Source organism: Thunnus maccoyii, chromosome 22 (genome assembly GCF_910596095.1).
Source record: "Thunnus maccoyii chromosome 22, fThuMac1.1, whole genome shotgun sequence".
Classification (NCBI taxonomy): Eukaryota; Metazoa; Chordata; class Actinopteri; order Scombriformes; family Scombridae; genus Thunnus; species Thunnus maccoyii.
The window spans coordinates 7,301,862-7,327,326 of record NC_056554.1 but is presented as its reverse complement, the minus strand read 5'-3'; the positions used below and the strand labels follow the sequence as shown (position 1 = coordinate 7,327,326).

Here is a 25,465-nt window from a genome sequence, read left to right as displayed (position 1 = left end):
ACATTGCAATCAATTACACCAGCGTGATTGGTTTAACCACCCCATTGAAGGTGAGAAACAATGTAAGTAATCAGGTAGCAAGCCTAGGTATGCTGTCCCTCTGCTGAATGTTAGCTCTACTCCAGTGTGCTTCCCTCTCTCTATCCCACATTATTTTCTACCTATAATTCCATTCATCTATTTCCTGGTTTATTCATGTCGTTAGTTTTATCTTTGTAAACCACCATTTGAGTTATCTATTAATCTTCAGCTCTCTTCATTTGAAAATTGCACCATTTCTACGTGACACAAATGGCATAGCCCTATGTACAAATACCTTTGAAACTGCAGTATGAGAGGTACTGTATAACACACATGCCAGGCTGAGATTTAGACAGACAAACCCAAAGAAACAAGCACTGACATACAAAAACAGACACGAGTTCATACATGATGGTGTCCAGCAGGGAGTTGTATCTCTGGATCTCTTGCAGCAGGACCACATTAAGAGGTGAAGGGTTGTCCTGGAGGAGGGACCTGGTGCCCTCATAGTCAATCAATTCTGGGATCTTCCCGCGAACATCTGTCAACAGGTCCAACACCTTGGAGAACATGTGAAATGCACCGTGAAAAACCTTATGAGACAGTTCAACTCACAAGGACACTGAACACAAGTGTTTGCAGTAAAAAAAACCTGCAGATTCAGATCATGGACCTGCATAAAATTTGATAATTTGCCAGTTCAGGCTTTAACACACTTATCAATTCCTTCCAAAATACACACACACACACACACACACAAACAGTCATAACCACAAGGACCAGTAAAAAGGAGATGGATGATGAACTGTACATGGCTCAAAGTCATGCTGGTTCAACCAATAAGTTCAACCAGTTACTGTTCTGCAGTGTTACACTGCCTTAACATTTTGAGTTTGAGTTTTATGGTATATAAATAAATATTGTAACCTTTGTTAAAAAAAAAAACATTAGCATGAAGACAAGAGTCAGTAAGGAATCCTCCTGCTAGTAACAAAAAGATTCACCTCTGAAGAATCAACAGGTACCATTTGGATACCGTCTCAAAACTCAACAGTGCAGTGTTCTCCATGAAGCAGATCTGTATCTCATTACATTTATGACAATCTGCAAATGTTGCATATTGCTGGGAATAACAATTAGTTAAATATGGCTTCATGAGTAGAGCCTTTGAAACTATTCATTTTTCAGAGTATTGACCTGTCTGCCTCAAACCCAAACAGATATGGCTTTGACCCTACTATCATGCCGATAACTACAGCTATACCAAATACATATCAATCACAGACTTTTTGTGGCACAAAGTGAACAGTGGTTAAAAAGGAAGATCAGTATTTCAAGCTGCTATGCAGGAAAATGTTTGACCTTTACAAGCCAGAGGGAAGAAAACTGGAAGAGGAGGAACTGTGAAAGTGAGCACACACACAAGCACGATCAAGACATGGAATGTTTTTGCCACAAGGTTTTCACAAGGTTGCTAAAATGTAAAGTATGATCCAGAATAGGATTGAGGTATATACACATGGTAAATACACATGGTCAAAAGTCAGAGATTTTGACATACTGTTTATCACGTTCATGAATTTTGCCAGATGAAGGTCTGCAGATTGAAATGTCGTTAATAAAGTGAGTACAAGTGATCAACAGCATGCAGGATTTATTGGTCCTTTCACTGTCACACTGTTTATTCCAAGGTAGCTACTCCTTTAAAACCGTATCTCTGCTTGTATCAGGACACTGTAGTTAATGTTTGACATAAACAAATAAGTCTGGTTACATTTGTATTTTTTCCATAAACAGCTTTTCAATTGGATTTCCAGAGAATTTACCATGTCACAATATATACTGATGTTGTGATACACAGCGTGATAAAGGATTTCATCCATAACACACAGTCCTAATCTGAAACTTTGACCAGAGAACCATCCAACAACCAGGCCAAAGTATCCTCAGCAATGTGGCAGCTGCTTATCTTTGTATTCTTACTACCCTGAATGCTGAAAAAAACATACAAATGCCATAGGTTAGAACTAATCTAATGAAAGAAAACAAAAAGTGTACGGCACATTAAAGGTGATAAAACAAGCCACATTGTAGTGACAGAGCATTTGGGGTGGTGTTATATTATCTGAATGTTCAACATTGTTGGTCTCATCATATGCCAGTGTGTGGATGTCCATTCAACTTACGCATTTCTGCCCTCCCTTACTCCCTCATTGCTTCTCCCTCACCTTGTCCTCTCGACTGGGCCCGGCCCCTGCAGCAGTGGGGCTTGAAACCTGGGGCTGCAGGGACAGCAGGGTGTCAAACAGTGTCCTGGTCTCAGCAATCTGGCTCGCAATATTGGCATTAGGGTGCAGGCCAAACACTTCAGGGTGCTCTGTCGGCGGCAGCATGCTGATATACTCCTTGTATAAGGACTGGGCACCGTCACGGGGGATGTAATAGGACGTTAAAGGTGACAACCTGATTGGGAGAAAGGTGATACATGACACATATATGTTTAATACTATAACACAGTACAATGGTACAGAAAAGAGAAAATGATCTTCTGCATGGTCTGGACATACTTATACTGTAATTTAACAGTGTTAATAGTTGACAGTGCACATTGGCACTTTCTGAGCTTATTCTAGACATGTTGTACATTCTCCATCTGTATACCCAATAATCTAATTACAGCTAGTGATTTACATGATGCTGTCAACAAAGATATTGCATCTTCATACTGTTTAATGGAAAACAGCATTTTAAACTTTCAGTACACAGTATTAGCTGTATTGTTCTCTCAATTCTATTTTCATTGTATCTTACTGCCAATGAAATGACCGATGACCTCATTTCCCTGTAGAGATTATTTTCATCTCATCTAATGTATTTCGATGTAATAAGGAAAGTACAGCAATACGAAACCCTTACAATGACAAAAAGATACTCAAGTGTTAGTGTATTGAATTAATGTTTTATCGTTCTATCTTATATTAAAGTGGTAGCACTGCAGTGTTGTGTGAACCTGTTTCGATTAACTATGGGACACACAGCAGCAAAACCTTCCTAAAAGCCAGTCTGTCTGTATTAATGGAGTCCTGGAAAACTTATTCTTGAAATATATATAAAACATATGTATATGTAGAGTTTATTTGTACAGTTTGTGTTGTTTTGTTTTGATGCAGTGAATGTGGGAGCAGTAGGAGGAAAAAAATACTTTCAAAAATATCTCCTTGTTCTTTTGAGGGTGGTTGGTTAGAAATGAATGGATGGGTGTATCATTATGTCATTACACATCAAGTAATAAAACAAAACAAAAAAAACAAGGACTAAGTGTTCCTGTCAGTGGTCAATAAGGTGCCACAATGTGTCAGTATCTCTTAGGTTGTAGCAATCTGGGAGTCCACTTGGTGGTGCTGGCACTCTGCTACCATGAGAAGGTTCAGCAGGGAGTTTTAATGGCCTCTGAGAGATGAGAGCAGTCACAATGTACACCCACAAGGGAAAAATAATGTCTGCAATACATTTCAATTTTTGAAACTTAATAAATATATATTCTCAGTGATATATAATCTCAGCTGACACATGGCGAGAAGCGGGGTTATTACATACATCAGTCATTATATCTATACAGTATATATTATAATAAATGTAAGCAGTGTGGATTTGAAGTCATAGTACATATATTGTATTATAGCATATGTACACACAATAATACAATAAGCTGTGGCAAAATAAATGTGTGTTTATTACAGTGTCTTACTTGAAGAAGGGCTGGCTGATGGCAGCGTCACAGAAGTAGTCAGAGATGTATGTGGTTAGAAGACGTCTGTCCCAGTCATCTGTGACATGACCTCCATAGTTGACCCCAGCAATTAGATACTTCAGTGCATCCCAGGGAATCTCCTCATACTCATCCAGGTACAGACTCAGCAGACTCTCACTCACCTACAGTATGGGAGCATCAAGAAGATGATCTTAATAGACTTGCTTTGCAATGCAAGACAAGGGCAAATCCAAATGCTCTACTGCAAAAACTAGAAAAATATGAGATGGAATAGAGACGAAGGCATTTTAATGAAGAAGTAGGATTCAATCTCATGAATTTGAACTGGACTGTCGTTATCAATTAGTCTTGAGTAAAATCTATATTTGTGATTTAGAGCAGATAGATGACAAACATCAACCACGCAGAAATTCCAAACAATCAATCATTTCCATCATAAACAACCACATCATGATCATTGTCACGACATCATTCAGTAATCGTCGCCAACCTCAAAGTCAGAATCGTTGAAGCCATAGACAATGTTCCAGCCCAGCTGTAGAAACTTCTTCCTTTCCAGCAGGATGCTGTGAAAGAAGCAAAGGGAGAAGAGCAGCTTCCTGTAGAAGACGGGTCTTGAGCAGCGAGTGAACTGAGCCTCTGTCACGAGCTGGTACAGACGCTTCATGTTGGCTTTCACACCCTGAGGGCAAAGGGTTTTGTGTGAGCAAATAGAAGACAATATAAACAGAACTTCTATGTACATTTGTTGCCATGTATATCATTTAAATATGCTTGTATAGTTGATATCTCAAGTCTGCTTATTTTTCACCTTTGGTGGCTCAGTGGTCATTTTGATGCCGGCCTGCAGGATAGTAATAGGAAATTCAGGGTGTGGTGAAGAGCTGAGCCAGAGTCTGAAGTTTGAGTGGGGCTTCTGCACCTGTAGCTGCTCCACCAGCTTGTCCAGCTCAGGCATCCAGGAGAGGGAGAGGTGACAGTTGGCGAGGAAGACCCAGTGACCTGAGCAGAGAAAAAGAGGGCTTTGCAATAAATGCAACAATGGCTGAAGCTCTTGGAAAGTGACTATTATCACCACCAACACTCGTTCCCGGCAAGAAAGCATGTTCAGCAGCAAAGAAAGGGGCAAACATGGTGATATGCTGCCCCCAATTTGTTTGGAGTGTGGAGTATGAATTCCACAGGTGGAAAATTCTGGGAAAAAATAACATTGCTAAACAACAGAATGAATCTGAGACAGAAGAGCAGGAAGAAAGACAGAGCAGTTGGTGCTGTACCGTTTTTGACACCCTCTTCGATCATGCTCTTGGCAATGGGGGCCTGTCCCTGGCCCAGAGACAGAGCGTGGAAGTGTTTGCTCATGCCAGAGGCCTCAGCCAGCTGCAGCAGCGCTCCTGTGGGGTCCACCCCAGGAGACAGAACAAAGATCAGAGGAGTACTGCTGGTGGATTCCTCCACAACCTGTGGAGGGGACAGAGACAGTAGAATCAGCAAAGAAGGAGAAAGACAGTGAGAATAGATGGGCCGACATGGTGTAACTCACGTGACACATAATATTAACATTCTGATGGGTTTTATGAAATTCTGTTAAAGTTTAAGTGAGCAAAAATCTAATAGAATTAGACAACTGATATGTATGGAACATTTCTTTCAATAAAACTTGATGTAGTTTAAAACTCAAGAAAGAATCAACAAGGATTGACAGCTGACACTCACAGCCTTCATGTCGAGAACAGGCGGCTCCACAAAGCGAGAGCCGATGTTGTTAACAATGAAGGAGGTGACGCAGAGGGAGACGCGGTCCTGACGCAGAGAACGCACTATCAGCATTTTCTGGAGCTCATTACAGTTATTCTCCCAGTCACCTAGAAGGAGGATCAACAGAGAAGAAGGATTTCGTGGGGTTAATGGAGGGCAGTTTGGAAACAAGAGGGGTGGATGTATGATTAAAATGATGTGGATTAATAGAGGAGGGTGAAAAAAGACATTAAAAGGGTAATGAACAAAGAATATAATGAGAGGAAAAGTCTTGGCAGCAGCAAAATCCTCCTGTGATCATATTCATAATGAGCTAAACTTTGTCAAATCTAATTCCCACTGATGAAACCAGGCAGCAGAAGACACACACAAACACACACATATGCAGACCCACACATTCTCTTTAATGAATCAACAATGAATAGATCCTCATTTGTCAGAAAAACAAAAACAGAGGAGAAGACACACATGCATCAGCACTGGGGGTATACAATAACACAGACAGCAGGGGACTGGTGTCTTTTTCTAGTTCGAAATTCTCACAGAAACAAAACACTTCAGATATGTCAACACAGAGTAGCACACACAGGCTGTCTTTCCAACTCTCCCCTAAACTCCCAGTTGAGTTCACTTCAACTTTGATTGGAAGAATTTGCTGCAGCACCAACAAAGAGCCAAAGAAAATGAAAATACAAAAACAATAAAACTCCTCCACAACACAGACCTGGGAGTGTAGCATTCTCTGGCTCAGCGCTGGTGAACCACAAGTTCCAGTCTCGGGGATACTGTTCAAAGGAGATCATGATGCCGTGGAAGTTGGGCAGTTTATCCAGCTCTGTGATGTTGTCCCAGCTGGAGTCTACAAGCCAACTGGTACAAGGGTTGTCCATCTGATCCTCTTTATCAAGTACCTTGAATCACATACACATTTATCGATCAGTAGTCAAACCTTTGTTCCATCAGTGTATCAATGAAAAGGTCAAACAACTGACACATTATCCACAGTACCAGTCCAGTCTCAGGGATATGAGAAATTCACTGGCAAAGAAAGGTAGTTATATAAAAGTTATATCCTAATGAGATAAACAGTGGACTGTCTGTTGGGGTATTATGTCCCAAGCTGCCTGTAAAAGATTAAAGTTTGTACTATTTGATTCTCCCAAATGAAATAGACAAAAGCAAGACATCTGTGTGTGTGATCTTTGTTTTCTTACAAGTCCTCCTCGGAGGAAGAAGCTGTACTCATCCATGTTGAGTTTGCCAGCTACCTCCAGGATTTTGGCACACATCTGGAAGCTGAAGAGCAGCTTGTGAACCTCAAACAGACCACGGCATGTGTATCTGCAAAAGATTTATAAAAGATTTATATTTTTCTGGTTGATCACATCAGAAACTCAAAATTCTATATCACTTAAGCTGATAAGTCTTGACATAAACTTCTTCATCGAGGACAAAATTGCTCACTATTGTAGCATTAAGGGCATATGATGATGAGGTATAGTTTACATTACATTCTCAGTGAAGCACCTTAAATGCAGTATAATACCACAACAGTTCTTTTTCACTTTATTTGAAGGCCTTCCAGGTTTTACACAGCAGCTCATACGGCTTTCTTTGTACATTTCTTTTACATTTAACTGGAATTTACCCATCAATACCTTATTTTTGAAATTTGCATTCATGAAAAAGGTCTCTCTTCATGTGTCCTTGCTTACTTGTATACTGCATATGTATGGTAGTCGTTGAGGTTGGTAATCCTTTCCTCCAGCTTGTGGCTGCGCTTGCTCTTTTCTATGCTGAGGTTGAATAGGTTAATGTAGGAATCCAGTGAGAACTGGTACATTGGGTCAATACGGCCCATGTCATTTAGGATGAAGAAGAGGATTGAGGCTCGCTGGGCACATGGGCGGTAGGCCTGTTAAGAGAGAACACTATTATATACTCATACTGTATGCCAAAGTGACAAATGTACATATCTCCGTTATTTAATTAAATATTAATAGTAATTAATAGTAAATCCACATCACAACTTTCCAGACCACACAGTGATGGTTTATAAGTGTTTACTTTGTCTTACCTAAGGTCCAAAACCCTGACAGTATTTAATTTATCACGAGACCCAGTGAAATGCAGCAAATTCCCCTTTCTTCTAATCCCTTCATCTCTACTAATCCCTTCATCTACACACCTCTCTAGCAGAGTCGATCTCGATTTCGGTCTGTTCGCTGCTCTCCAGCTGCTCTGAAACCTCAGTGGCCGTCACTTTGGATGTCTGCAAGGTGTTCACCAGCTGCACGTCGTCCAGCAGTGAGCCAGTGGCCTCATTCAGCAGCCTGGTGGAGTGGACACACGCATACGCAACATAAAAAACCCCTACATGAATAAAGTTAACATAACACTGTGGACTGAAAAATTAAAGAAACAAATTCAAAAAACATTATCTACTTAAAAGACAAAATACTACTATAGTTGGACAAGGATGAGCTATGTGTTTGCCATTGCTATTAGTGGCTGTGAGGTGATAACTAATAAGCTATTATTAAAAGGAATTGTCAAAAAAGTGTTTCCCAGCATAAATCTTGCTGTGTTGTTGTTCCCTGTTTACATGACATTTAAGAAATCTGGGTTACCTAACATGCTGTAAATACACAGTGTGGTGTTTGTTGCTCTGTTGTGCTACTGGGTGGCACTTGACTGACTGATGCACAGCTTGTAATCTTGAAGATAATACTACTGTAGAAAGTTGTTAGATGAGACTTGGTGGGAAGGGTGTTAATAGGTGTCTCCTGATAGGGTAGAACTAGGTGGTTGCTTATTTCCACTACTCGTAGCAATAGTAGTTGTGATTTTATAGTTGTAGCCTCCCCTGCACTTGAATTTTACACAAGCAAGGGCTTAGTCTCAGTGGCTGATAAATGAATGAAAAAACAATGTGAACAAGCCCATGTAATAAAAATTTAATATTCCACTTGAAATGATTTTTTGTCCACTGTGAAGAAAATATGTATTACAGAAGTGAGATGTCACAATGTCCAGGACAGACAGTCTGCTGACCAACCTGAGGATCTCATCCTCCAGCTCCTGCAGGCTTCTCTTGCCAGAAGCAATACTGATCACCAAGGAGTCTTTCTGTTCTTCCAGATCTGGACGCTCCTTACGCACCACAATACCCAGTAGTTGGGCTTCCAGACCCTGCATGCAGGCACAAGCACACACACATACACACGGTTTAAGGCTCATAAACTCAAAGGGTAGGTGCACACAAATTAGTATACACACGAGTACGCGATTATGAACTAGGGCCGAAACATACAGAAGCCACAAACAAACAGATTAACACTCAGACCTGCTCCTTGACGGCGAAGTTGACTATGGTGGTCTTTGTAGAAATCTCTGGGGTGTAGTGGGGATTAGAGAGCTTGGTGGTGATGTAGAAACGAAAATCTGGATTGTACTCCACCTCCTTATCACCCAGCTTCAATAGTAGCCTGCCGCCTGGGAAAAAACACAGATTCAGACACTCCCTCCTATTTAGGTGAACATTTACCGGTACTTCAGAAAACTTGAACAGTTGGTATTTCAATTTGTGAATCTGCGTATGTGAGTGTGTCTGACCTATCTGTGTGAGGGACTTGTTGAGAATTGGGTTGAGAGAGGGGTCCAAGTCCTCCTGGACATTCTGCAGCAAAACAGGATTCCCAAACTGGATGGCGTTCTCCAGCACCCGCAAGTAGTCTGGCATCTGAAAGTCTACTACTTTCAGACCCTGCTCATGTGCACACACACATGCACGCAAGAGGACAAAAAGAGAAAAATGAAAGCATATGTTAAAAAGTATCACTTTAAATGGACAAATTAGCATAAGAAGGAAGATGTACTGTACTGTACTTAGGCACAGCAATGCTTTGAGCTGATTCACACAACAGCAAGCTAACATGCTCAATTAATAATACTAGCATGTTGATGTTTAGCAGGTATAATGTCTACAATCTTAGTTTTCAATTTGTTAATTAGCACTAAACAAAATGCAGATGAGGCTGAGGGGAGAGTAATTTGTTTTGAGGGCTTTAGTCATAAACTAAGCATTGGACAGACAGAAGTTTTGACCTGATGATGTCAGTAGTCAGGAGGGTTCATCCTGAAGGGGGCATGAATGTCTGTGCACAATTTCATAGCAATTAATCCCATAGTTGTGCAGATATTTGACTTTTCCTGTTGTGCCACCAGCAGGTTTATATTTTTGGTTTGGAGTGAGAGGATCCCCAAAAGTGAATATAATTCATTCTATGCAGACTGTAAACATCTGTGGATAATGTTAAGGCAATCCATCTAATAGTTATCAAGATATTTCAGTCTGGACCAAAGTGGTGCCAGAGCCATGTCTAAAAACATCAGTTACATTCAGTTCAATTGTCCATAAAGGTCACACTGTAACTACTTTGAGAACAGGCAGCTGAATGAGCTGGGAGGGATGACGAAGGACAAAGACTTCAAGGGAGAGAGAGAGAGAGAGAGAGAGAGAGAGAGTGAGAGAGAGAGAGAAAGTGAAAGGTCAGAGAGACCACAAAGGGCAAAGTGGTTTAGATAGCACACACTGTAATGAGGAATTTGCCAGAGAAAAGAAAGGAGAGAGAGGAGAGGTGGCGTGGGAGGAAAATCGGAATTTCAGACAGACAATAGTTTGGCAAAAACAGGAAGGAGATATATATATATATATATATATATCTCCTAAAAATCCCAAAAATCTTCTTTGTAGCTTTTGCCGGGCTCTCCACTGCTGATGGATCATCTAATATCTGGTCAAAGTAAATGTCCTAAATATCAAAAGCCTTCCTTAAATATGACCACAACGGACTCACTGCAATGTCTCTGTTGATCTCAAGACACAAGCTTCTCTCCTTCAGACACTAAGGCCTGAACAAGAGTTTTCATGTTAGGTCTGTTAGTCTACACGTACATCGATTACCCGTCTCGACCTGTTGAAAGCTGAGGTTGGAACTGCTTTAAAGAGATAAAGTGAAAGTTTATTAAAAGGTTACTGGAGGTAATACAGAAAAGCAGAAGTTGATGTTAAACTGTATGGCTTACTTTGTGACAACAAAAAAATGTTTCCCCTAAAACGAGTTGCATTTCTTTCCTTGGGCCTGTTCCAGGAAGGGCATGACCCATTCTTGAGGGGTTTACAAGGGTTTTCCTCAGCAAACTTATTGAGACAATTCTCGATAAACCTACTTCTTAGAACCAAGAATCGGGGGTGTTTGTGATGTTCTTTATCTCTTTTTATTTTCTTAATTTGAGGTATGAAACACAATTCTGTGTTTCCTGTGTAGAAATTCAAATCTCCCTGATCTAACTCTCCAACAGTGGAGACAGAATAGACAGTAATATCTGAATGGTTTAATTAGTGGACTTGCTGAGTCATATCTTACTCTCTTCATCTCCATATTCTTGATCCACTTCAAAGCTTGGCCTTGAGGGTCCACCATCAGAGGCCATCTTGAAAAAACAGAAAGCCATAAAAGAAGTCAATTTGTATTTACGGTATATAACACATGTTTTGTACAGTGTCTGCAACCAAGTCCTAGAAAAACAAATTCAAAAGTAGTGCATTCCTACCGCAGAAATACACAAAGGGAAGTAAACACAGACAGCAGACTTGTAAAAAAACATGGAAAAACATCTTCAAACAAACGTTTTAAGACTAAATATCACAGTATACCAAATCAAACTTGTAGAGCATTTTAACTTAATGTGCTTACTGGACTACAACTAATCTTATTTAATAAACAATTTGTGTCTAAATGTTCTGACCGGTTTCCTCGGGTGACAATAACTCCGTTTTCAGTGGAGAATGCGTCAGAGGGCAGGCCCTGAATGTTCCATTCCCTCACTGCTGTAGGCTTAGATAGGAAAACTGCAAAGCTGAACCCTGGTGAACATGGGATCTCTAAGTCCCGTACCTAAGGAGAGGGTGGACAGAGAGCAAGAGGGAGAGAGAGAGAGATGAATAAAACACAGGGATTATTACAAGTTTATTACAAGTATTTTAATGAACTGTACACCAGGATATTTGTATTTGTATGTGGTATGTGTGTGTGTGTGTGTGTGTGTGTGTGTGTGTGTGTGTATGTGTGTCTCACCTCCTTCATCCAGATGGCAAGCAGCTCATCTCTATAGTTGGAAAGGAAGGGGCCCATATAGGACAGAAAAGATGCTGCTAGCAAACAGTCTCCTACAAGGTATCCCATGTTCTCTTCAAGACCCTGAAGCATACACACCCAGGTTATTTAGGGTACACATATGTGCTAGTAATTTATTGTATGATTTGTTTGATACTGAATTGCCCCATTAAAACAATAGAAAGATAGAAAGATGCTGACTTGAAAAGACAAATTTTTAGGCCTGAGTACTATGTGTGTGTGTGTGTGTGTGTGTGTGTGTGTGTGTGTGCGTGCGTGAGTATGGCCTACAGCAACTCTCTCCTCCCAGCGGACCCTTTCTCCAGCAAGTCCAGTCACCAGTTTGTCAGCTCGGTCAAGTTTCACCTCCATTTCATCTGACTTCTTCCTCAAACTCTCCTTCATGGCCAACTTCTCACCATGTTGCTTTTTCAGCTGGTCCAGCTTCTCCCCTACCTGCGCACACACACACACACACACACACACACACACACACACACACACACACACAAACATGTACATGTGTGCACACACAAACATCAGAATTGCAACTTCTTACACATATATAGTAGTTTAATACAGTAATAGTGGGTGTACCCCACTGTGACCTAATTCATAGCTTTGGCATAAATTTCTACTCTTACGCTGATGATATTCAGATGTACGTAATCCAAATGATGAGTTTAGTGGATAGGGCACCATGTCAAAGCAATCACAGCCCTTTAAGAATTACAAGGGGTTCTGATTTTCTCCTGAGATAAGCTGAACCCTGCTTCTCCTGTTACACGTGAGTGACAGGGTCACTAAGTGTTTCCTCTTGCCTACTTAGAGGAGTTGGGTCTTCTCTACTGCAAAGATTTAAACCCGTCTCTGAATCTCCATGTTAATTCAGAACCCTGCAAAGAACTGCTATTGGATTTTTTTCATGAAGCAACACTTTACCTCTTTAAACTTCATCAGACTTTAATTCCACTGTTGTATGTAAACATTACTTGACTTGAACTAGTGTCTAAACATCTATCAGGCTGGTTGCTACTGTAGATGCACTGTGCTCCTTACCTCTCGCAGTTTGTTCTGGGCCTCAGCCAGTGCAGCCTGTTTCTCTGCCAGCTGAGCTGTGGCAGCATTCAGCTGGGCCCGCTTTGGCTCCACCACCCTGTAGATACGCCCATAGACCTGGAGGAAAAATCGTTGCATCCATTAATTTAGTTTTGCCTCATATGTTTATGTTCATAAATACATATAGCAGTCTTACTAAACTACTACCATGTGCTTGTGCATTTCTGTTCTCTATACATAACTGTAAGCATGTATGAAAGTACATTTGTGTGTGTGCTGGTAGCTAGCTGACACCCTCTTACCTCCATGGCTCTGACCCACATGCACAGGGACTTGGCAGCCAGAGATACTTTGCCGATGATGTCTGGCTGGAAGTCTACCTGCCTGCAGTACTGACCGATCTTCTTCAACACACGGTCAGATATATTGTCCTTGTCAAAGTTTACCAGCGTTTTGATGAAGTTGGCCTCACCTGCCAAAAACATTTCAAAGTCACACAGATCAGAAAACATGAAAATCATTTTTTTCTCAGTTCTACTTCTTTGTAGCTCTCAGTTTGATTCAGTGGTTGATTTCCTACGCTTCATGATTCTCAAAAGGAAAGAAGTGTTGTCCTCATGTAAAGCACCTGTTAAAATAGATACAAAAATGTATCTATCCTTTTGTAAGCAGAATCTAATCAAAAAAACTTGCAGTCAATTTTCATCTGCTCTAAGCCTTTATGAAAAGTGATATAAACAGTGTGGTGTTTACCACAAAGAAACACAAAACAGATACAGTTTGTTGTGTGTGTGGAAGGTGTGTGCAGAGAAAGTTACAGAATAACTGCTTCATGAGTAATTAGGGCCCTACTGCCCTATTGTTGTTGTTGAAGAGATTCCCTGCAAGTCAGTTTTTGTGCCACTATATGTACCATCAAAAGTACAATTATGTACCATACCCAGGTGACCAAACAAAACACGTCACATTGGGCAATATTGAGAACATCAATGTGTATGTCTGTTTCTGTTTGCCTCATTGAATTGAAGAGGACTGTACCTTACAAACTGAGAGCTATAAAGGCTCTATAATAAACTTAATAGGAATTTTGATCACAATCAATTGTTATAATGGCAAAAATGAGGAAAACTCAAAAGTGTTGAGTCAAAAAAAGCAGGGTAATCAGAAAGAAAGAGCAATTTTTATCAATGGCATTACAGAGGGGACTCCTATATAATATAGTCCCCTTCATTCCAGTTAATCTTTCCTGTCTGTTCGCTTGACTTTTCCAAATTAAGGAGTTTCTTTGCCAAATTTTTCCAATACTCTTAATTCATCCCTAAATTCTGCACTGTTGCTGTCTCTCACCCAGCTGTCTCTTGGCTTCCGCCCAGGTTGGCTCCTTGCACTGAAGGGTCATAACAGCCTGCATCACTGTCTCCACCAGTGCTGGGGGACGGCCATATGACTTGATCTCCGTCATGTCCTTCTTATTCAGAGACTCCAGAGCCTATGTGCAAAAATATGAAGGGACAGATAATGTGTGGATGTAAGAAGGCAGGGTATTCTGCTTTTGTGAGTCATTTAATTAAAATTTAGACAGACAGAAAGCTCACACTCAAATGACAGGGTGCTTACACAGTCTGAATGCAGAGGAGAAGTAAGAAATTAATCAACTAGACATAATAATGAATAAACTGCACACATACTGTAAAGACAAAATTACCCAGACAGAGAGAGAGAGAGAGAGAGGCACAGCCAGGACTGAGCCAGACAACAGTGCATAGATATACCTTCATTGCCTCTTCTAGGGCAGGCAGGGCTTCATCCAGGTCTCTCTGTGCATTGTCAGCCATGGCTTTGCACTGTAACTCCTCTGCCCCAATTTTCTCACTGTTAGCACTCACCGCCTCAACGGAAACACACACAAACATGAACCAATAATCCCATGTAAACATCTTGATCAAACTATTATTGTAATCTGATGAATCATTTGTGTACATGTAAACGTGTCTACTATCCAGCACAAGGCTTACCTTCTGCTGCTTGTCAGCCTCTTTCTTCTGCTGTACAATGACGGACAGGTACTCTGTACACTGCTTCTGAAACTCGGCCACCTGCTTCTTGGCCTCCTCCAGCTCTACAGACATGGCCTCCACCTTCTCCCGTGTGTCACTGATCTTAAAAAGACCGTTACGGAGCTTGCTCACCTGCTCCCCCAACTCACTGCGTTTCTCTGCCAGCAGCCTGGATGGACAAACACACACACAATCAAGTCAAGTCAATTTTTATCTATATAGCTCAGATCACAAATTAACCTCAAGGGGCTTTACAACTTCTATCCATATACCCTCAATCAGATGAGAGACAAGGTGATTGTAACACAGACAGGTGTTATTAATCAAAATTAGTCAAATGTATAATTATTTAGTTGTAAGAGGATGCCCATTTTGTCCTCATTTACAGTATAAGCCTAAGATAAGCAATAACAATGGGGGGAGTATATTTTAAGGTGCCTACTTCTTGTATCCAGACACCAGCTCTAGGTAGTTGGTGGGTGTCACGTAGTTATGTCTTCTCAGCTCCAACTTCATCCTTTGGGAGATCTGTGCAACTGACTGGTGTGTGGTCACAAAGATACTGGCCACCTTCGTCTGGATCTACAACATTATGAACCATATGCAGAAATGTCCACATCTGATGAATCAAACCTGTTTCAAATCTGATACTCAAGCAATTAGAATACAACTTCAGGGGTCAGATTATTTACCATTTATTCATTGATGTGGTAATTGTTATATTAGTAACACAGATTTTTTTTTCAAAACTTGCCGTTTTTTCATAAATCAGTTTTCATACTGCAAGAGTTTTCATAATATTAAACTTTTTGCAAACACACTTTTTGCAAAAATTGTGTGTGTCTGTATGAATGCCTCACCCCATCAATGGAGCCCAGCTCTAGTCCATCCAAGTATCTCTCAGCCACCTCCAGCAGGGCATCTTTGGGCCACTCACAGAACCAGTCAATGGTGGTACAGTTGACGAGCGCTGGGTACTGCAGGATGCGGTTCCTGTTGGCAAACAACAATTTATAAATGTTATTCAAATGTAATCTGTGGATATAACAATCCCCATTATGGCCCTGTGGACACATGGGTTGTAAATTAGTGCAGGTACATTTGGCAGCTGGTTAGGAACAAACAATCGAAGAAAATGATTAAGCCATTATGCACCATGGATATGGTTCAAAATCATTCAATGAAATGTTGTTCTTTGCTCCAAAAGGCTGCCTTTTCAAATAGATACCTTAAAATCACTGTGTAAAGAACATTAGCTTTAAGCAGTATGACACAAAAGCTCCTCACAGACCCATTTTGGAAGTAAGGTACAGCAGAGTAGGCCAGAGTGTGAGTCAGCGAGGTTAGCTGCTTAATTGGTGTAGTAGGGCTCCCTGAGCTCTTGCAATGTGATATGGATCCTGCTAGCAGCTAGTGGTCAGAGGGCCAGGACAAATCGTCAACCAGGGAATGATGATTAGCTCTGGATAATGGTGCCTGTCAGCCCAATTAGCAGCATTATGTGTGACCACTACCCTGTGCCAATAATTACAACCAGGGAATCAATGCTAGAGGGATAAGAGGTGTTTTTTTGGGAGAGGAAATGTGTGTGAGAAAGGGGTAAGAGAAAAATATAAAATGAAGACCAGAAAATGTGTGTCCTTCTGTGTGCATGCTGCATGTGTGTGTTGACCTTCTCTGCCACAGCATCGACCCTGTCAACTCCAATTACAGCGAGCCTCAGGTCTTAGCTACAGCATCACCCAGCTTACTGGACTTCATTCGTTCGACACCAAGCCTCAATCGGCCATTAATATGTTGATTCAATGTGAGGCATGATTCACTGTTCTCACTGTAATTTTGAGGAGCTGCTGAGAGGCCCTGTAGGTAATAGTCACTTGATACATGCAGAACCACCACCATATTTCAGTTAACTTTGTTTGCATCATTAAAATGGTTCCATGATTAAAATTAAGTGGAAAAGCCATGTTGACGTAGTGTCTTTGGTTATACTAGGACACCGGTGACTTGGGTGTATCAGCTGCTGGATCTTGTATGGATCAAAAGGAAATACAGAATATACAATAGTGGGAAGGCCATTACTTGTGTATAAAATAAAATCACAATGAAATGAAAATACTTTGATATAATCTCCAGCTCTTCAGCTTATGAGCACTACAGTGTGATTCATACCGTGCCACTTTTCATCCGCCTGTGTGTGCCAACAGAGGAAAGGAGTAGCAAGAGGAGTCAGGAACATATTGTGTACCAGGATATCTTATTGGACACAGTGTGCTGCAGGGAACAGTGTCAGAATCTACCTGAAGGGCTCTCCCACTGGGCTCATGCAGAGTACTATGTGCAGGTTGTTCCTGACTCGCTCTATCAGGTAGCGGAACAAGGAGTCAGGAGTCTCCACCACATTGTCCTTCCTGGCAGACTCTGACAGGGCATTGCATACCTAGAGGTAGACAAAGAACAGATACATGTTATATGAATTGGAAATAGGTTTTAACTAACTTCAGAACATGGAAATGATGCTGGTAATAGACAGAGACAGACAGACTGGAGGCCAGAAAGATAAGAAGATAGTACAGACCTCAACAAACTCATCCTGCTTGTAGAGGTTCGGCACCTCTCCAGAGCTCAGGATGTTGTTGATGTCCTCTAGGAAGGACTCGTCTACAATCTGGGTGTCATTGAATAGGAAGACTGTTGGCTTGTTGTCCACACCAGTCAAACGGTACAGCTTCTTGATGTCTAAAAGCAAGGATAGAAAAATCACTTATTTTGCCATACGTGTCATGTAGCTGACTGAAGAGGGGATGAGAGAAACTGATTGTACAAAGGCAAAGGTGATTCTTTAAAAATTAAAGTCAGGTGAATCAGTGGTTTCAGTTTTAATTTCCAGACAATAAGGTTACATCCAGAGTAGACGGCATCAGATACAGTCATGCTTTCTCTCTTAAACATCAATGAACATCTCACCTTCTCTGAACTCCAGCTTGCGGTACTGCTTGGTGACTTCCACCTGGAATACCTGGTACTCACAGATGGAGGCAGCCATCTTACACAGACTCTGTCTGCCTGAACCACCAACGCCAACCAGCAGCATATTGCCCCTAAGCTGACTGATCACACGCACAACACGGGTTACTGTGGAGGAAAAAAAAAAAAATCATAAACTATAACCATATGCTTATTCATCTGAAATTCTTTATTTCCAGTATTCCTCTAATTGCCCTGTAAGAGATGACTTGCACAGCTGACGAGAGTGTCTTACGAATATACAGATGCTTTGTTTTCATACAAGCTTAGTTGCTAGAACACTAGTATATTGCATGTGACAGAATCTACATTCATACAATTTTTATAACCTTTCTTTAGTGTACAATCTGGTCTACGCAATGGAGCTTCAGAGTGCATGGAAATCCCAGCACACATATACAAACCCACAATACACACAGCCATGTACAAAGTAGTGTTGATCCATGTTATTTCTATAGTAATGTAGTGCTATTGATTTGCAGTAGCATGTGGTAAAGTGGCACATTGACAGCAGAATGTAGAGAGCAGAGCCTGGTGCTGAGAGGCCTTCTCTCTTTCAACTACAGGTTGGCTTTTAGCCATGCCTCATGGTGTGTTTTTTTAAAGGAGTCTCAAACTGGGCCTGAGTCACAAAACTGGCAAACACTGCACACAGCAAAGACACATCAGAGTACAGCAGATGAGGATATCAGATTGACTGTGGTAATGTACTGGATTGCCTGGTACAGAATGGGATCAGTGGAACTGATGCTGTGGGTTGATCCGTCGGGGGAATTTGCTGCAGTGTGTGCTGGGAGAGGAGTAGACAACACAGCTGTCTGTTTAATCTGAGTGTGTTTGTGTGTGTGGAGATGTATGTTGTGTTTCCAGGCGCACTGTGTTCGATGGCGTCTCGGAAGAGCACCAGGCTCATGGGCACTATGCCAGGTGTCAGGTTGTAGTCCTCCAGGTGGGTCTCCATGAACTTCTTTAGACTCTTCATGTCCAGTAGGTCCTCATACACACTAGACTCACTCAGGAAATCACCTGACACACAGACCAAAATAAACACACATGAACACATCCATAACTCCTGGTGTAGCGATTAATCTACCAGTTTACTTACACTGAATCACAGTTCATCACCTAATCTAATATCTTTTCTGTAAGGTCATTTTTACACTCTGATATTAGTGTGTGTTTATGTATGTGTGTGTACTGTAATAAATGTACCAAATATTGGAGGCTGTTTATTAGGGCAGATGCTGTGAAACGTGAGGTTGAAGAGTGAGCCCAGTTTCTCTGACAGCAAAGTAACAAAGGCCTCCATGTCACTGTGATCTACAAGCCGGTCAGAGAAAACCCTGAAATCAACAACAACAAAACATTAACAACAAATATAAGACAGTGATAACACAACAGAAGTGCCTGTATGTTTGCTAGCGATTCTGTGAGGCTGTACTTACTATCTAGTTCAAAGCACTGCTGTGACTAACATCAGCATGCTAACATGCTCACACCTTACCTGAAGCACTCATGGATCCACAGCCTAGTGACATTGTTTTTACTATCATGGAAGTCTGGGTGAGCTCTTAGAAGACCCTGAAACACCTACAAGGGGTGGCACAGGAAAAAATAAATATATATTAATGTGCAGATAAGTATTTTGTATTGTAATAGAGATTTCACCATACCATTGATACCTGAATTGTATAACTAGACAGGTTAAATAAGCCTTAAGTTAATCTTAAAAAACTTTGCTGCCTCGTAGCAAGTGAAACTGTTTATCCTGGATCACCAATGTTAGGCTAAGTATAGAGAGCCCAGCTAAGTTGAACTTTGTGAAACAGGCCCCAGTTGTATTGTCTTACATTTTTTGGTAGTTTATGCATGTGTGTGCATTATTTTTTAACTTGTATCAATCTATATGTGTTCTTGTGTGCACCTTGGAGATATCCCTGAGGTTGAAGAGGTAGTGTATCTTGGCTGGAGTAGGAAGAAAACGAGCTGTAACAGAATAATACAGTTCTAAAGTGGACTGAGTCAGAATCTCTCCAATGGGCTTCACGTCCTCCTTAAAACCTTGTAGCTTCTGGTTGATCATAGTACTGTAGATTCGTCTGATTTGGGAATCCTGCATACAGAGAGGACATGTCTGTTCAAGTTTGGTAGATCTTGTAAATGATACAGCAATGTCAATAAGATACACAGATTTCTAAGCCATACTTGTCGAGAAAAAGAAAGAAAAACAGAATGTGATTTTTCTGAGGGGTGTAACAAATCCATTTTGTGTTGTCCACTTCACATATTCAAGAGGCAACTCAGGTGTCAAGTGACTCCAGCCACTTTCAAAAGTGCATTTATTTTGTGCTTTTGTGGCAGTGGCAAAATCAGGGTAGAGAGGAAAAGAGTAGAGGCAAGTGTACGAGAAGAAATGAGGGGATGAAAACAAGCAGCGAGAAAGGAGAGAGCTGGAGACAAGTGGCAAAGGTAAGATGGAGCAGGGGAAGTTGAAAGGAGCACAACACCACAGATGAACGACTGCAAGAAAATTGAGAAACACTGAAAAGAGACAAGTGATCTGGAGAGGAAGTGATTAATAAGGCGACACAAAAAATTTTAATAAAATAAAATAAGAAAAAAATGAGAGGGGAGGCAGATGAGAGGTGGTTAATGAGCAGAGGGGGAAACATTTGCAGGCAGCCTTTGAATCATTCATATTCTCTTGGGTGTTAGAAATGAGAGAATTTGTTAGATTTTGCAGTGGACATAATTAACATCGTGACTTAGCATAAATCACAAAAATAATGAGGTATGTAAAAAACAAATACAATTAAAGGCTGAATTATATACTATAACTAAATAGCCTAATTCAAATATAAAAATAAATAGACAAGTAGACTACATTGTGTAGAGGCTATGATATACTACACTATACGTGCATAGAGGTTGCTGTGATGTGTTTAAGCAACTTTAAGTTAAATGAGACAAAAGTCAAAACACAATTTATAAAGCTTGTGTATCTTTGTTTCTACATATGAATGCAATAATGAGACAATTATTTCATTTTATATTTATTTAACATGGACTCCATAACATATTTACTATATTTAATTGCCTGTTGAACTATAAATCTATTTTTATTAATATAATTTTGTCACACTCAGTGGTGACTGGTAAAAGTCAGAGAGGAGAGGAAACCAGAGTCAGCAGGACTTACATTTGGGAAGGTCATATTGATGAGATTGAACCGACTCTGTAAGCGGCCAGAGATGTGAGTCCTCCCTCCACCAGGGGGGCCCATCGAAGCCAGCAAGAACATGTCCTAACAGTTCCAACACACACCAGAAAACATTTTATATTTGCATTTTATATCAACACACCTATGAAATTAAACATTATGTAAAAAAAGATTGATGATCAACCACACTCCCTCCCTCCACAAAATGCCCTCTCTCACCCTGACAAACTTAAGGGTCTGTTTCTGGCGGTCAAACCAGAAGCCATAGTCGATCCAGAGGCGCAGCAGCTCCAGTGGTGGCTGGGAGCCAAAGAGGTCATGGGCCGGCATGTTGAGGTCATCCAGGAAGCAGAGCAGGCGCTTCCCACCTGCTGGCACAAACACGCACTTGGTTCTCTTCTCTATGCGGCTCTCAACGATGGCCTGGATGTTATTAGAGGTGGTCTGGACAGTCGCAAATACATGGAGGGAGAGACAGAAACACAGAAAAACAAAGACAGAATAGTAAGTTTTGTTGTGTACCTTCTTATGTTATGAAACAATATAAACAATGTGACAATCCCCCCTGAAAGCCGTACTGTGAAAATATATTAAAAAGTTTTTCTGTGTGTACAATTGTGTTTTTGTGAACCTTCTGTTGGTGATGAGTGTATTGTGGGTTGAACTACAGAATTTGGCCATTACATTCATTACAAGACAAACTGGATGTTAATGGGATACATGTGACCTCTATTTTGAGAACTATTGGCATTGTGGACTACTGTTTTACATCTATTCCTAATTCAATTCCTAAAATAATTTCAAAATCCTGCTATGGAGAAGAAAATCAACAATTTTTCTGTTATTAGTATGTGAGATATTGACACTAACAATCTACACTGGCACTAATAATATTAAAAAATATTTAATCAATTAAATGATAAACCCTAACCCTATGTGAATGTATTTTATCAGTATCTTAAATTAATTCACTTGTGGAGACATGAATGAAACTGAGGTAGATAAGGGAAGAAAAAGAAAAGGAGCACTTATGCCAAAATATGTATGAATCTATGAATATGACATGGTATGAGACAGATGTATGAGAGAGAGGAGAGAGAAATGGCAGGGAGAGTGCTGCCAGATTAGAATGATTTATGCTCAGAGTAGTTGCCTAGGAAAGTTTGGTGGTAATGGTGATGGATGTGAAGGAGGAGGCTGTGGGGGTTGTGGTGATGGATGGTGATGATGATGGTAAGGGTGGGGGGGGTGATGAGTGCTTCCATCATCCCTGGCTCTCTAATAGCCCTTCATCAGGACTGTGCAGCACTGACGTGACTCAGCCTAATTGTAGCATCTTGGAGCAACGTGTCATTTTACTCTAACTGTAGCGGAGGCTATTCAGAGCTATCACGTGGTCAGATGGAAGCAGATGCTCTCTCTCACTCTAAAACTCACTACACAGTGACACACACACACACACACACACACATACAGGGGAATACACACAGATACATACAATACTTGTACTCATTCACCTTTGCATTGCTACATTTCATGTGCCAGTGAGCTTGTCCAAGGTTATATTTAGTTGATAGGTGAGATGTTCAGCCAGAGCACAGGTGTTTTCTTGTATGGAAATGCACTAGAGGATCTCATTCTAATTCACAATCAGTTCCTTAAATTCAATGATATGTGTTTGTTTGCCTGTTCATATATGGGTGAAATTTGTGCATGTGTGGCATCTATAGATTATGGAATAGAGAAATGTATGACAAAATGTTGAACTATTCCTTTATTAGATTCCCTATGTCCTATACTGTAGGTAACATCAACCCTCACCATAATGTTCCTTTATCCCACCTAAAGCTAACTCAAACTCATTATTATAAACATTATTGTTAACCCTATGTATTGATCCTCACTAGAGCCTTGACAAATTAAGTATCAGCCAAAACGATCTTTGTTTGATCAGATCAAGGATTCAGAACTAGCATACACACACATACACACACACACACACACAGCACCAACCTGTGAAGACATGTTGACAGTGAGGGCAGCCCACTTGGAGTTATCCAGGCCTTGCAGGACACTCTGGGCCACTGAGGTTTTACCAGTGCCCACTGGCCCGGTGAGCAGCACAGGGTACTGACCCGACACCAGAGCCTTAACCAGGAAGTTGTAGCGAACTGTGTCTACTGTAGGAACCATGATCTTATAGAATGGAGCACTGCAGAGGTAGAGATATAGATGTATCTCAGATGTTAGTGATAGGTTATATCATGTGTGTCTTGTTCAGTTTTAAAAGTGTAGTGACTGAACTGACAGACAGTGAAATGGATAAAACATCCACACACTCACAGACACATGCGTAGCTAAAGTCAGGTACATAAAATCTGGTTACTTACTTGGCATTGTAGCGCCAGCCTTTCTGCAGTTTATCTTCAAAAGAAGCCCAGGCTTTGTTCTTGGTGTCAACATAGTACTCGTACACCGTGTCCTGAGAGTGTTCACGATGAAAGAGTTCAATCCATAAAAAGTTCAGAGACTATTGGTGCTGGCTAAAGACAGATATCTCAGTTTGCTGTTAGGCATGTGGCTGGTATGTACAGTATCATCTGTCATTAGTAATGTTTAAAATGCTTATATGAATCCATCTAAGGTTTTCAGTTCTAAAACCATCTACACATCACATTGATATAATGTAATAGCCGACTCATCGTGTAATGGGCGAAGAAAAACAAGACCCTTATGATGTGGGACTAACTAGCGACACAAAGGAGGACTATCAACCTAAACAGAACAGCAACTGCTTTTTTTACAGGCAAACATGCTGTAAACTCATAGTTCTAGCTACATATGCAACATCAACTCTTGCTGTGGTTGAAGTTGTGGATACTCTGACTAAAAAACATTTGTCACTAGTCTTTCAGTATCATGGTAGCCTGTTAGCCTGCAAAAGTCCTTAAACATAAAAAGCTCTGGAAGCCCTTTGTTGACTTCTTTTTTTTGCAAAACATAGTTTAGTCACAGGTGTGTTGCAAGTTACAGTATACTTAACATAAAAGTACACTAAACAGCCTAATGATGAGCTAGAGTGCAGTCTGACTGACTTTGTACGTGTCATAAGTGTGTAAACAAATGTGCTCTGCAGAAGACCTTGATAGGGAACGTGCCCTCGATCTCCCGTAGGAAGTTATCCATCTTCTTGCGTCCATCCTCATCAACAGAGGCACAGATAGACCAGATAAGGCTGAAGGTGAACCAAAGCTCCACCATCCGACCAAAGTGTTCTTTGTCGGAAATGTTCACCTGAAGAAAGGGAGAGAAAGAAAATTACATTGTTTTTAAGAATGGGCTGGAGCTTCTGATGCTTAAGAGATGATGTCAGCCTTTGTTTTGGGATTTATTTACTAATGTGTAGGGATGGAGTTAGATCATTTATGGCTTAATTTCAGTCTTAAGTCAGTTACGCCAAATGCCATTTACTGTAAGATCAACATTTAAGTGTTGCTAGAAAACAGGTGTCTATAGTGAGGATTACAATGTGCAGTGGATGTTACAGATTGCATCCTACGTGTCTCACCCCATTGTTGGGTTTGGCCAGAGAGTCATAGAGACGGCAGAGTGATGTGACTCCGTTGAGTTCAGTGATGGGGATCAGCTCCTTACAGTTGTTCTTCTTAAAGTTCAATGTGCTCTCTACATATTTCTCAAACAAACGCTTGAGATGCTCTACCTCAGCCTGTGGAGAGATGGAACAACGTAGAGATCAATAGACGGACATGGACGAAAGGGGTTGCAGGGAAAAGGAGCAAAATCAAAACTGATATCTCATGTGTTCCTTTTATAAATGGGTTATAAAAGACTTCTACCGTCTCTATCAATGAAGGCAGAAATGCCAAAAAAGACATAAGAGAACACTACATGTGACTCATTACACATCCACTATGCACACACAATCTAATATTGCAAGACTACATCTTTGTGTTAGAAAATCTTTGTCAGAATCTTCATGTCAGACAAAGAAAACAGCAATGAATGAGGCCTAATATCGTGGAATGGGTAAACAATTTATACAAGTTTATTTATACAAGCATGCATTTAAATAACTTTGCCATTTCAAAAGTTCCCTTTTTACAGCTAATATTGGCTAGACTATGGCTATCACAAAGAGTGTATGACTTGAGCGGCCAGTATTCTAAAAAATTCAGTTAGGGCATTGTACCTTGTGTCGTTTGTCGAGCCAGGACTGAACAAAAGGCTTCCATCCCAGATCAGTGTAATCATTGTAGACCATCCCACAGCGAGACACCGTAGCTGGAGAGGCCATAGCCAGGTTCTCCACTTCAAACAGCAGAGACACCTAGAAGAAAAGAACTTAGCTCTA

At 40.8% G+C, this 25,465-nt stretch overlaps 1 protein-coding gene across 4 annotated transcripts in view; it reads right to left on the bottom strand.

The window, feature by feature from the left end:
* Nucleotides 1–25,465, bottom strand: part of dnah2 (dynein, axonemal, heavy chain 2) — a 63,811-nt gene that overhangs the window by 6,733 nt on the left and 31,613 nt on the right. For all 4 annotated transcript variants that reach the window (XM_042400333.1, XM_042400336.1, XM_042400334.1 and 1 more), the window contains 39 exons: nt 25,304–25,441; nt 24,662–24,820; nt 24,235–24,387; nt 23,484–23,575; nt 23,107–23,305; nt 21,313–21,537; nt 21,073–21,177; nt 19,798–19,986; nt 19,378–19,463; nt 19,086–19,216; nt 18,750–18,899; nt 17,814–17,981; nt 17,425–17,585; nt 17,147–17,286; nt 15,707–15,839; nt 15,289–15,428; nt 14,805–15,015; nt 14,562–14,678; nt 14,137–14,278; nt 13,092–13,261; nt 12,790–12,906; nt 12,022–12,186; nt 11,692–11,814; nt 11,363–11,511; nt 10,981–11,047; nt 9,167–9,317; nt 8,898–9,046; nt 8,610–8,743; nt 7,740–7,884; nt 7,267–7,466; nt 6,766–6,892; nt 6,276–6,462; nt 5,510–5,658; nt 5,071–5,254; nt 4,605–4,795; nt 4,284–4,475; nt 3,770–3,954; nt 2,250–2,484; nt 430–581 (listed from right to left, as the gene is read on the bottom strand). In XM_042400333.1, coding sequence (XP_042256267.1) covers nt 430–581; nt 2,250–2,484; nt 3,770–3,954; nt 4,284–4,475; nt 4,605–4,795; nt 5,071–5,254; nt 5,510–5,658; nt 6,276–6,462; nt 6,766–6,892; nt 7,267–7,466; nt 7,740–7,884; nt 8,610–8,743; nt 8,898–9,046; nt 9,167–9,317; nt 10,981–11,047; nt 11,363–11,511; nt 11,692–11,814; nt 12,022–12,186; nt 12,790–12,906; nt 13,092–13,261; nt 14,137–14,278; nt 14,562–14,678; nt 14,805–15,015; nt 15,289–15,428; nt 15,707–15,839; nt 17,147–17,286; nt 17,425–17,585; nt 17,814–17,981; nt 18,750–18,899; nt 19,086–19,216; nt 19,378–19,463; nt 19,798–19,986; nt 21,073–21,177; nt 21,313–21,537; nt 23,107–23,305; nt 23,484–23,575; nt 24,235–24,387; nt 24,662–24,820; nt 25,304–25,441 — 6,011 coding nt within the window. The remainder of the gene's footprint in view (nt 1–429; nt 582–2,249; nt 2,485–3,769; nt 3,955–4,283; nt 4,476–4,604; nt 4,796–5,070; nt 5,255–5,509; nt 5,659–6,275; nt 6,463–6,765; nt 6,893–7,266; nt 7,467–7,739; nt 7,885–8,609; nt 8,744–8,897; nt 9,047–9,166; nt 9,318–10,980; nt 11,048–11,362; nt 11,512–11,691; nt 11,815–12,021; nt 12,187–12,789; nt 12,907–13,091; nt 13,262–14,136; nt 14,279–14,561; nt 14,679–14,804; nt 15,016–15,288; nt 15,429–15,706; nt 15,840–17,146; nt 17,287–17,424; nt 17,586–17,813; nt 17,982–18,749; nt 18,900–19,085; nt 19,217–19,377; nt 19,464–19,797; nt 19,987–21,072; nt 21,178–21,312; nt 21,538–23,106; nt 23,306–23,483; nt 23,576–24,234; nt 24,388–24,661; nt 24,821–25,303; nt 25,442–25,465) is intronic.